Consider the following 13,101-nt stretch of genomic DNA (forward strand, 5'->3'; position numbering starts at 1 on the left):
AACTGGACAGAAGCAGTAATTTTTTCACAACTTTGACACTAATGTGTGTTATTTAGACATAGCACTCTACCTGTTTTCCTCAACGTTTGCATGTACAATCTTAATAAGCTTGATACTACTTCATATGACAGACTTCACTGGAAATTTAAGTATGGCTACTATGTGATTCGTTCATGGTTTGGAGAACAGTGGTGCCATTTAAGGGACCAGGAGGAGAAATACAAGTGCGATGCCTTCATTTCCTACAACTCAGCAGATGAAGATTGGGTAATGGAACAGCTGCTGCCAAACCTTGAGAGTTCTTCATTTCCGCTCTGCCTCCACCACAGAGATTTCACGCTTGGCCGCAATATTGTCGACAACATTGTGGCTGCCATATACAGCAGTCGCAAAACGATCTGTGTGGTATGTCAGAGATTCCTTCGCAGTAAATGGTGCTCACTGGAGATCCAGCTGGCCAGCTATCATCTCTTTCAAGAAATGCAGGATGCTTTTGTTGGTTTTCTGGAACCTATCACCTGTTATCACCGTATGAGGAAGGTCATGCTCAAAAATACTTATTTGCAATGGCCTGGGTCAAACTGTTTTCATCCAAACAGTGCAAAAGAACTGTTCTGGAATCAGTTAAAGAGAGCACTAAGGAGCAGCAACACTAGAAGCCAAGAGCAGCAGAATGATCAGAGGAGACGAGACAAAGAAGGTACAGACAAGGAAGAAAAAGAGAATATTTTATGAATCAGACACCAATAAATGATGAAGTACATTACCTGATCCCCTGATTACAATGCCATATTGATATTTGCATAGGGACGTATCTTCATAATTATTTTTAATAGTATTATTGTTCTTGAATTTGTTTCATTGTTATGAACACAGATGTGGGCGTGGTTGTTTTTACTCTGTCTCTGGCCCTGTCCACACGGACATGGGTATTTTTATAACCGTGACTTTTTTTACGCGGTTCGGCCCTTCGTCCACACGAAAACGCAGTTTCAGGCCACCGAAACCGAACATTTTTGAAAACTACGGCCAGGGTGAGCATTTTCAGAAACGCCGGTTGCAGAGCTGTCGTGTGGACAGTATAACCGGGGTTTTTGCCTTGCGATGTCAGAGTGTGCGCCGTTATCCGCTGTGTTTGACGTCAGATTGTGCGCTGCTGACTGCTTCTGATTGGCCAAGGTGACTTTACAATTTGGGTTATATCGCCGCCTGCTGGTGTGGCATGCTCTTGACAGCGCTTGATAGCATGTTTTTGCGTTTTCATGTGGACGGGATTTTTTTTTTAAACGCAGGAGGAAAAACTCCGGTTATAAAAATACCTGTGTCCGTGTGGACTAGGCCTCTCTCTTTCTCTGCTGCTCTTTCGGGCATTTATCACCACCTGTAGCTCATTTGTAAAAGCGTGCCTGAAACCGAGAGGATACTGTGGCAGTTCATACTAGGAGACACACTTCTCCCCTGCTCGACTGAACTTTGTGCTTGTTTTTTCATGCAGAGACAATAGTTGTGTATTAACAGTGGCTAATTAAGCATTAACTGTTAATTGCTGTTGTTCCAGGTTGAGATTGAGCAAAAGGTATTGTGGCTCTTTTGTCTCGGGTGATTTTAATTACTAGCATGTGTGTTAAAAGGGATGCTGTAGGGGGAGAGTGCCTTTTTCTTTTTATATTGCCTTTTGCTTCTGTTTTTGTACAACAAGGGAGGTGAGGGAAGTTGGCTGTATATTTCTTTTCTTTTCATTAAAGTTAGTTAGAACTCCTTCTTAAATTAGTTAGTGAACTATTTTGTTTGTTATTTTAGGCCCTGCTCATCTGAGCATTTGCTCCCATTTACATTATGTTTTTTTCTGTCTTGTATATAAAATGATTTCTGTTTAAACAGTATGTATCAACTGGTGTCATATTCATTCTGTGACAGAGGATTGATTTATGTTCTCACGATTCGTTTCCTCTGTACTTTTTTTTCTTTCTTTGTTACTTCCCCTTCTGACTCCTAGATGCTTAGAGCAATGTAACGCATATAAAAGACCACATTTAATCTGTACAATATGAGAACAAATGTAATATACTTCAATAAAAGTTAATTAAAAGGCTGTAAATTCTGCAGGCTTAAAAACAAAACAAAAATATCATGTAAAAAATACAAGTTCACTGGAAGCCATTTTGAATTTTTATTAGGCGTTATAGCCAAATTTGATACAAAATAAATAAATACATATAAATAAATAAATACATCTTTTTTACAGAATACTGAACTTAATGATAAAAGTCCAGTCCAGATATATAGGAGAAATCTGACTAAAAAAAAAATTAATAATCAATTAACAAACTAATCTGTATCCTTGCTAACAAAAATGAACCCTATTAATTCAGGAAAATAAAAGATAACTAATATGTGTTTTGTACAGCACAAAAAGTGATTTTATAAAGAAAGTTTTTAAGACGTTTCATTCACTCAAATACAAAGAAATCATGATTGCACATAATTTGAGCATACTTGACCCTCAAATTCAAATCTAATGTAGAAGTAATGGTTTTTCAAAATAATAATAATAATAATAATAAATAAAATAAAATAAAATAAAATAAAATAAAATAAAATAAAATAAAATAAAATAAAATAAAATAAAATAAATATTTAGGTAGGTATGTCTGTATGTGTGGGTGTCTGTGTGGTTGTGTGTGTATGGGTGTAACGACAAAGACAACATACAAAGATAATCTTGGCAAACAGCTTTGCTAAAGGTAAGTATGTGTTTGTCCTGGGACAGTGAGTCATACCAAGACAGTCAGACCTGTGCTAGGCATTAGATGGATGAGGGCAACGAAAATAAGGCATGAACTGTAATAATAATAATAATAATAATAATAATAATAATAATAATAAACTACAGAATAGTTTGGCATACTATTATATTATTTTAAGTTTTTTGAAAATCAAGATGTGTACACTCACATTTATTGTGTGAGGAAAATGTATGTTATTACTTGATGGTTATGTGTACACGATGACATATTTAAAGACATCACATTTTCTATTACTAATTTTCCTTTATGCATATGTCAAATACCCTTTATCCAAAGTGACTTAAAATAAAATAAAATAAAATAACGAAATAAGGCATGAACTGAAAGCCTTCAGAGAGATAGGATGCTGAGAATGACAAGGGAGCCCATCTTTCTCTTTCATCCTGAACTTGCCGCTGATGGGACCAGAATCTGGATCCTTCAAAAGATACTTGTGGTTTTTGTTTTCTGCTCTCAAATATGTGATAGGAATTAAAATCAAGATCTTTGTCTTCACTCCACTTTTGGGAGAAGTCTAAATCCACATATTTCAAACGTTCCACTCTGCTTAGTGACTGCTGCTGAGGATAGGAGTTTAAAGGATGATCGACCCAGGTGGGGCTTCTGAGTTTAGGGGGGGGGGGGGGGCATGCTGGGTAAAGGTCTGTTCCTGGTTAAGGAGTCGTCTGATGTGATGTTGCTGAGCTCCGAAGCAATCCTGAGACAACCCAGCTGCCCTCCACTGGTCAAACTGTAAAGATTAACCAATCAAATTCACATGCAAAATAGCCATACACTGCCAAATGTAAAATATTGTTAACATTTGTAGTAGTCTAGTTTAAAACTACTTTATTTTGTTTTATTTGGATTTGATTCTTTACTTCATTACTCACCACATTAGTGTGTTCCTCTGTTGTGGTTTTCTTCTCCAGGGAGAAGAGAGTAGACGATGTCTTCCATTCTTCTATCCTACGTTTCTTGGTGAAAGCTTTTCTGTCCATGTCCTACTTAACTTTCTGTGCTAAGTAATGTTGTTGCATGGCACTGTCTAGGATACAGAAAGGTAATTTAAAACATGTACACAACTTTATTATGAAACAATGTTCAATGGTGACATTTTTATTTGATTTATATATATAAAAAAATTGTCAGGATATAAAAAAACTGTAAATATAATGATTTAAATAACGATTACATTTCTAAATTAATTTGGTTATTTTTGGAGTCCATTAAGTCAAAAATGGGTGATACAACTGTCCTGATATAATAATAATAATAATAATAATAATAATAATAATAAACTACAGAATAGTTTGGCATACTCTTATATTATTTTAGGTTTTTTGAAAATCAAGATGTGTACACTCACATTTATTGTGTGAGGAAAATGTATGTTATTACTTGATGGTTATGTGTACACGATGACATATTTAAAGACATCACATTTTCTATTACTAATTTTCCTTTATGCATATGTCAAATACCCTTTATCCAAAGTGACTTACATTATACTTTTTTTTTTTTGCATTGTCTGGTAATTTAACCAATATCCTTGCCGTTATTTTCATCAGTGGTTTTCAACCGGTGGGCCGCTGCCCCCTAGTGGGTTGCAATGGTATTGCAGGTGGGCCGCCAATTACTCTTAAAAGAAATACGGTAATAATATTGTTAATATATGTAAAAAATGTCTACGTCATAACATAATAACATCATCTCATATACATACAATACAGACCAAAAGTTTGGACACACCTCATTCAAAGAGTTTTCTTTATTTTCATGACTATGAAAATTGTAGATTCACACTGAAGGCATCAAAACTATGAATTAACACATGTGGAATTATATGTGGAATTATATACATAACAAAAAAGTGTGAAACAACTGAAAATATGTCATATTGTAGGTTCTTCAAAGTAGCCACCTTTTGCTTTGATTACTGCTTTGCACACTCTTGCCATTCTCTTGATGAGCTTCAAGAGGTAGTCACCTGAAATGGTCTTCCAACAGTCTTGAAGGAGTTCCCCGAGAGATGCTTAGCACTTGTTGGCCCTTTTGCCTTCTGTCTGCGGTCCAGCTCACCCCTAAACCATCTCGATTGGGCTCAGGTCCGGTGACTGTGGAGGCCAGGTCATCTGGCGCAGCACCCCATAACTCTCCTTCTTGGTCAAATAGCCCTTGATGCCTTCAGTGTGACTCTACAATTTTCATAGTCATGAAAATAAAGAAAACTCTTTGAATGAGAAGGTGTGTCCAAACCTTTGGTCTGTACTGTATATATATATATATATATATATATATATATATATATATATGTGTGTGTGTGTGTGTGTGTGTGTGTGTGTGTGTGTGTGTGTGTGTGTGTGTGTGTGTGTGTGTGTGTGTGTGTGTATGTGTTTGGTTGTGTGGGCCGCGAGTTGAAAAAGGTTGGGAACCACTGATTTACATCATGCTCTACTGCATGAACTACAGGAATGACTGTATCTTTAAACTTAAAATGTAAAAAAGAGTAGTTTTTTAAGCCATCAAGGAATTTGTCACATGCATTTTAAACTGTATTTCTATTTTTATTGTTTTTTTTACAAGTGGGGCTACTAAATAAGACTAATTTGCTCCCCATCTTCTGTAGATGCTCCCATAAATACAACTCCTCTATTAGAATGAAAAACACTTGTGTTTTTTTCACTATAGGCTCATTTCTTGAACTTTTCTTCCTGCACTTTTGTGGCTTTGAATTATTTTCTGGTGCCTGTACTTCATGGAGATTGGCGTCCACGTCTGAATCAGGTACAGAGGGAGGTGTGTGATATCATGTGCATCACAGATGGTTTTCTTTGCTCTTTTCTCTGCTTGTATTTCTTTATTTGCTTGCTCACCATCCTTTCAATATCTATGAAATAAGGCATCTTTCAGTTATGTTGCTTGGCTTCTGGGATATGAATGGCTTAGTGAATGCTAGAACATGAGTGGATGATGTGCCTTCTCACCGCCATCTCTTCTGCTGTGCTGATAACATGGGTGATACCTGTTCCTCTCCAGACCTCAAATCTGATTCCTCTCCTTCCTGGTTTTAAGATGCCTCTCTTTATGTGACGAGTTGCAATGCACATCTGTTTTTATACTGCTGCAGCTCACTGGTTTGCTAGTGCAGCATTGGCTGAATGACATGAAGACTTGGCTGTGCTACTGTGGCAGTCACTGGATGTCTTCAGCAAGTTATTTTTAAGTTGAAAGCTTTTGCTAGATTAGTGGCTCATCATCAAGTTATTAAAATTATATTAAAAAAAAAAAAAATTATAATGCATTTATAATTCAGTTAAATAGTCTAAGTTAACAATCTCATGCTTATTGTGGTTACCCCTAACTTAGCACTTTTTTAGGTTCATCATATGGAAACATTTAGAAACATTTAACAAATGTTTTTGTTAAAAATGAAATACTTTCTTCATTGTCAAATATATAAACATATATAAAATCATCGAATAAAAGCAGCATGTTTTTGAAGTTCAAAGTCTTTTAAGTTTTACCTTTCCGTTGCTTGGCAACTTGCTTTAAAGACGGACGTCCCGACGTCATACGCAGATCTCTGCGAGAAAAAAAAAACCTACGGTCAAGAGGACTGGTATTATGTAATGTTACTTTTTTTACGTTATGAAAAAATGAAGGAGGTTTAATGACCTTTCCCCGTTAATAACGCATAATGTTATTTTATAGCTTGACCGTGCTCGGTGATCTGCTAGTAATGTCTGGTTCGATATTCCAGCTTCCGGGGTTTGGCAGCAGACCGCCGACTAATTGAACACAGAGCTCTGCTGTGGGAACACTTTTTGGTAACGAGTTCCCTGTTTTTAATTAATAAGAATCGACATAAGTGTTAACATGTATTATATATACTTATATGCAAAAGTATGATGTTACGCAGTGTTTAACGCATTGCGTCTTGTTTTTCTAAATGGAAGGTATCTGCATGCTAAGTGCTAACGTTACATTAGCCGTGTGAGCTGCACGGTAAACTCCACGAAAGAGAACGGTTAGCGAAAGTTAACTTTTATACATATGAAAACTTCCAATTATTATTTATTAGATGTTATTTTCGCTCCAGCTTGTTTGAGAGGTTAACTGCAATGCAAACGTAATCCAAAAATTGCACCAGACAAACTAGGTTAGCTGTGAAAAAAAAACGTTACTGTATTTGTGGTTTTCATAGAATGTGTACAAAGTGTATAAACTATATACTATATAGTTATAACTATATAGTACAACTTGTCAAAAGGTCATGAATTTTTATCATTTGTATGCTTAAAACACAACGTTGTACTCAAATGATTAAATGAAATGTTCTAATATGAGAACTTTTTTGGAGAACATGTAACTTGTCATGTCCCTCTGGGTTTCTCCTCAGGAAGTGATGAGTGAAGACTCTAACCCTGCAGCTTCACCCAGCCCCTGTCAGGACATCCAGGGAGATGGTCGATGGATGTCTTTGGTGCTTCTTTTGTATAATAATATATTTTACAACTTTGGTGTCCTTATTAGACTGCTAAAATATTACTTTGTTTTAAACACTTAGCCAGTACTTTCTCTAAAATGCAAAGGGAGGCTTAATAGCATTTTTTATGTGTCCTCATCTTGCAGCACAATCGATTTGTATCAGACAGTAAAGGAAAAGAGCCTGATGTTCTGTTTGTTGGAGATTCACTTGTCCAGCTTCTGCATGAGTTTGAGGTATAGCAAAGTATCAGCATCTCTTTCATTCTTCATGTTTGCCATTCATATCAGCGATTGCACACATAATTATGTTTTTTTGTGTTTGTTGACAGGTTTGGCGAAAACTGTTTTCTCCTCTCCATGCTCTGAATTTTGGGGTTAGTGGGGATGCTACACAGCATGTATTGTGGAGACTCATAAATGGAGAACTGGACTACATCAGCCCAAAGGTTGATTTGATTTCCTTCATTTAATTTAAGAGTTTTACCAGATATTACATTTCTCATTACTTTAGACATTACTTTAATCAAATAATAATCCTTCTTTAAAATACTCTTAGAGTTTGGCTTTCTCATTTTTACAAATTTAGATTTTTTTCAAAATGAAACCAGTATTTATCTAGAGGTGAAGTATCTACACCTTAAATAATATGGTCTAGTTAAACTATGTACAAGTAAACAGTAAATGTATGCATTTATTCTTAGAGGTGACTCATTTGTGTATGGATCCTTTTTTTGTGTTGGGACATGAAATAAAATGAGTATTTAGGCATCTTAAAGGTGTAATGTGTAAGATTTACAACAATCCATTTACAGAAATGCGATAATATATATATATATATATATATATATATATATATATATATATATATATATATATATATATATATATATATATATATATATATATATATATATATATATTACACACACACATATATATTAGGGGTGGCAGGGTTCAACTTTTTCATGGTTCGTTTGTTTCACGGTTTTAGTCACGGTTTCGGTACAGTTCGGTATGTGCTATGTTCATGGAAAAACTTTATTTTCTAATAAAAAATATAAATAAACAGTAAAGAAGCAAAAAATAAACAGTGATTTTCAGTTTTTTGTTTAGGAAGGTCTAGCATTAGTTTTTAGGTACAGAAATTGAATAAACTTATCAAATGTAAAACAGCATTGCATATTTGACTGTATAAATTAAAGATTGTTCTTTATTACAGTTGCAAAAGCTTTTTAATCAAGAGTAGTGAGTGATTTCTCTGTTGTTGCTGTTCGATTAATATAAAGACTGTCACTTTAAGAGAATGCACTGATTCAGTAGGCCTCCGTTCACTCGGCTAATGTCTGCTGTAGGATACAAATAGAGTAATTCGAATTGTAATATGTTGTGTGTTTGTATACAGGTGGTGGTGTTGTGGGTAGGCACTAATAATCATGGTAACACCCCAGAACAGATCTGTGGAGGCATCATGGCCATCATCAATGTGATCCATCAGAAACTGCCCCATGCTCACACTCTTGTATTGGTTAGTTATCTCAGCTCCTACCTCTCTGTCACAATATTGTTTAATTCTAATTACATTTTTAATTAAATTCATCATACCAGTATTGTCAAAGTGCCATGTTCATAGCTATTGTGACTTGATCAGCAGAAAATTGGGTAACAGAATACCTTTAAAAAAACATAAAAGGGGGAGGGGGGAATCAGGAGATAAAAATTATACAATATATTATTTTAAAATAATTCAGATAATTTCTTATCTGAATCATGTAAATGAAAGTATTAATCACATTTACTATAATGCACACTACTGTTCAAAAGTTTGGGGTCGGTAAGATTTTTTATTTTTATTTTAAGAAGTTAATCCTTCTATTCAGCAAGGGTGCATTAAAAACATGACAGAAATACTTTGTAGCATTATAAAAGTCTTTATTGTTTCAAAAATGTGCTGTTAATTTCAACTTTCTGATAATCAAAAATCCTATAAAACTATTAGAAATTTTCCTTGTGCAGCATATCAGCATATTACAATGATAGATCATGTGACACTGAAGACTGGAGTTACGGCTGCTGAAAATTAAGCTTTGCCATCACAGGAATAAATATGATAACATTTTATAATACATTTTAAGTTGTAATACTATTTCACAATATTACAGTCTTTACTGAATATTTGATATTGCATCCTTGGTAAACAAAAGACTTAATTCAAAAACATTATTTCTAAATAAGTCTTACTGACCCCCAATGATTGAGTGATAGTGTATATTCAGGATGTATCCATTTTGACCTTTTACTATCAGTTTAGCTGTTGTTTTAAATAGAACTCCCCCTTTTCTCCATTATCAAAATATCTTTCATAACATATAAAAACTGTGGGATCTCAGTCGTTATCTCAGACTGTTATTTATTTAAAGTTTTTTCATCAACCTTATCCTCAATAGATATTGGTGTCCCATTAAAGGTATAGTTCACTTTGAAATTAAATTTGGCTATGTTTTAGCTTACCTCAAGGGCATCCAATATGTAGGTGTCTTTGTTTCCGCAGTATTTTCAATTTTGATATTTTTAGGTCAAACCGTTCTTGTCTGTGGCTCATATAATGGAGGTCTATGGTCTACACCTCAAAGAGCATGCACAGAGAAGTCCAAATTAAATAATTCCCCATCGTTAGTACACATTGATGGCCTAAAACACGAAACGAGCAGCTTCCTGGTGTGTGACGTGTGCGCGCGTTCAGGCTTAGTCTGTGCAAGCACCGGAAGTGATCTCTCGCACTCTCGACTATTGGCTAATGCTCTTTCTTTCCTCTCTACTAGGGGTTGCTGCCGAGAGGGAAAAGTCCAAACCCTCTTCGTGAGCGTAATGCGAGTGTGAATGCTCTAGTTCAGGCTGAGGCAGCTTCTCTGTCTTATGCCTCCTTTCTGGATGTGGACCCTGGGTTCATTCACTCAGATGGTTCTATCTTACATCAGGACATGTATGATTACCTGCACCTCACGCAGCAGGCCTACCAGAAGGTGTGCCAGCCCTTATATGAACGCATCAAATCCCTGTTAGATAAACAGGCTCCCTGAACGCAAAACAAGATACACCATAAACACCGTTTCCTGCACATGGAACGGATGTTTCATCCTTTATGCTCCACATTTAGAGCATTATTGAGACATAAACATCCTCAGGATAACTAATGACTGTTTAATAGACACAAACGCATATATATCACATGCTTTCTGTCAATATGCATTGCTGCTTCCTCGTTACTATAAGAGAACCAGCTTAAAGGCATAGTTCATCCAAAAATAATAAATTGTGATGCCATTCTTTGTGTATTTCTGATCATTGTGTGATTCAACAATTTTTGCCCCCAAATGCATTTTCTTCTCTGTTCCATAGAATAAATAGTTATTCAGGTTTAGAATGACATGAGGGTGAGTAAACATAAACAGAATTTTATTTTTGGGTGAACGATCCCTTTAAATTGTCAGATTTATTCTCTTTACATAAAAAGGTTAGTACATTCCTAAGTGTGTACATGTATTACAAGACACAATAACTGGTATGATGTTGTTTTCATGATGACCTCTGATGAGTGATAGCTGTTGAAGTGTACATATGTGATGTGTCCTGCTGTTGTGTTTTGATTGCTGAAGAATTTCTTGTAAACCTTGTGTAGGAAACAGCCGCTTTCCCAAAAGCATGCCGTGTAGCCCTTCATATGTTAATAACTGCATGTTTATTTGTTGAAAGGAACAATATGGGTTCATTTGGTTTCTCCTTTACTGAATCCACAGTGCATGCCCACAGGCTCTTTTCTGAGAAAAGGGAAGGTGCTTTACACAAAGTTACGTACCTTTAAAATGATTCTGTCAGATGTGACGTTTTAGAAATTAGTGTTTCAGTTATTTTGAACAGTGTTTTTATTATTTTGGTAAGTTTCTCCCACGTATATGTCTACTTTATATTTATATTGTTAATTTTGTGTTATGTTCCAGTGTGCGATAAGCTGTCAAATCGCAAGACAGCAGGTGAATTATATGAACAAATTTACTTTGTGGATGAAATCCTAAAATCTCATAACACATGGAATAGGTTTGGTTGGTCTATGTATGGCTCAGTTTCTAATAAGTAGAGAATTTAAATCACAAGGAGCCAATCAATTGTTTTATTTTAATTGCATTACAGTTAGATCACATTGTTGTATTTCAACCAACAAACCATCACTTTTAAATGTTGAAGAATGTGGTTAAATGTTGCAATGATGATTCTGCTGTTGCTTTGTCCTGTTTTTGTTCGTGCTGGTTTGTCTGAGGGGTTTTTGTGAACATTGTTATCTTCTAGTAGCCTTGATATTCCAGGAGATGTATTTTCTTATGACTTCAAGATTCTGAGGTTTAGATGTTATGCCTGGTGCTGCAATAAACAACTATCATGGAAAATTTGGTATTAACTTATTTAAAATGTTCTTTGTAATGTTTAGATTATGAGTCATGACAGGAAATAAGTGTTCATGATTAAAGGAAAACGTTCCTTCAAAACATTTGCCAAGTTCTTAGAAAGCACTCGATGATATGTACAGAAAAAGATTTTAAATCTTAACTATCATTCAAAAAATTGTGGTTAATAGTATTTAAAAAAAGACACCCTTTAAGTTCACCAAGTATGCATTTATTTATTTGTTTAATCCAAAAAAAAAAAAAACTACAATATTGTAATTTAAATGTCATTTATTCCTGTAATGGAAAATCTGAATTTTCAGCAGCCGTTACTTCAGTCTTCAGTGTCACTTAATCGTTCAGAAATCATTCTGATGTTTCTATCAGTGTTGAAAACAGATCATTATTTTTTACATTTCAGGATTCTTTGTTCAAGATTTGAAAAACTAATCTTTGAAATAGTAAAATGTATGTCTTTACTGTGACTTTGATCAATAATAAAAAAAATAATAATAATAATATATAATTGTTTGGGGGCATGACATTTTTACAGCCTGAACTAGCCATAAAAAAATCAAGATTAATTAATTTTAGATATTAAAAATGTGCTCATAGATTACTTTAATCATTTGTGAATCCATTTTATGAAAGCAGTTGCTTTCATAAAACATGCTTCAGTGACTGAGTGCCAGTCTGACACTGAAGGCACTCCTTGAGATGTATGTACTGAAGTCTGTTGAAACTGTGTCACTGCACAAATACTGTTAAATACCTTCTGGCACTTTCAATCTGATAATCATTGCAAAACACTCGGCTGGGACATGTTATGGTGTGTACAAAAGAGTGTCAGGTGACACATATCATGCTGAGTGATTCAGGCTGTTAAAGATGGAATTACAGTTAGATGTCTGTAATTCAGTGAGTGTCGAGACAACCCATCTGTGCTTTACTTCTTTTTTAGAACTTTTATTAGCTCCAATGTCTAGCACAACATGTCTTATATGTCAGCATGTGACAGGTAGATTTACAGGTAGAATCCAATTTCTCTTCATCTTAAATGCAAGCCCACTTCAAGACACTGATATTTCTGCATAACTTTGAACTGATATTCACAGTCTGCTTAACACACAATACGGTTTCATATCAAAACCGTGTTTTTCTTCAATTGTGAATCATACCTGCACAGCTTTCCTGCGAAGTTTGGACCATTCTTTATAAAACTGTTGAATTTCAGCCATATTCTTAGTGATACCAAGGCATCTCAGCTGGCTTGAGGACAGAGCTCTTCACCAAGACAAGATAACTTCCAATTGTCGTTCTGTAGTTATACAATGCTTTTAGTGAGAACATCATGTCTTTTCAGTCTAATGAATCTGAGTGAAAACAAG

The 13,101-nt window shown here is 35.0% G+C and overlaps 3 protein-coding genes across 5 annotated transcripts in view; 2 read left to right on the forward strand and 1 right to left on the reverse strand.

The window, feature by feature from the left end:
• The window catches only part of LOC132102945 (carcinoembryonic antigen-related cell adhesion molecule 20-like), a 132,783-nt gene that overhangs the window by 73,952 nt on the left and 45,730 nt on the right, over positions 1-13,101 (reverse strand). The window lies entirely within an intron of this gene.
• Positions 26-1,976, forward strand: LOC132103611 (toll-like receptor 13). The gene is given in 3 exon segments (XM_059508711.1): positions 26-717; positions 720-901; positions 1,339-1,976. Coding segments are annotated over 2 exon segments (687 nt in total). The 5' UTR covers positions 26-90; the 3' UTR covers positions 780-901; positions 1,339-1,976.
• Positions 6,475-11,716, forward strand: LOC132102926 (platelet-activating factor acetylhydrolase IB subunit alpha1-like). Its single transcript, XM_059507657.1, has 6 exons — positions 6,475-6,616; positions 7,189-7,272; positions 7,422-7,511; positions 7,607-7,723; positions 8,680-8,802; positions 10,097-11,716. The coding sequence occupies exons 2-6, from the start codon at positions 7,195-7,197 to the stop codon at positions 10,352-10,354; spliced, it is 666 nt and encodes a 221-aa protein (XP_059363640.1). The 5' UTR covers positions 6,475-6,616; positions 7,189-7,194; the 3' UTR covers positions 10,355-11,716.

Source organism: Carassius carassius, chromosome 24 (genome assembly GCF_963082965.1).
Source record: "Carassius carassius chromosome 24, fCarCar2.1, whole genome shotgun sequence".
In the NCBI taxonomy this organism is placed as follows: domain Eukaryota; kingdom Metazoa; phylum Chordata; class Actinopteri; order Cypriniformes; family Cyprinidae; genus Carassius; species Carassius carassius.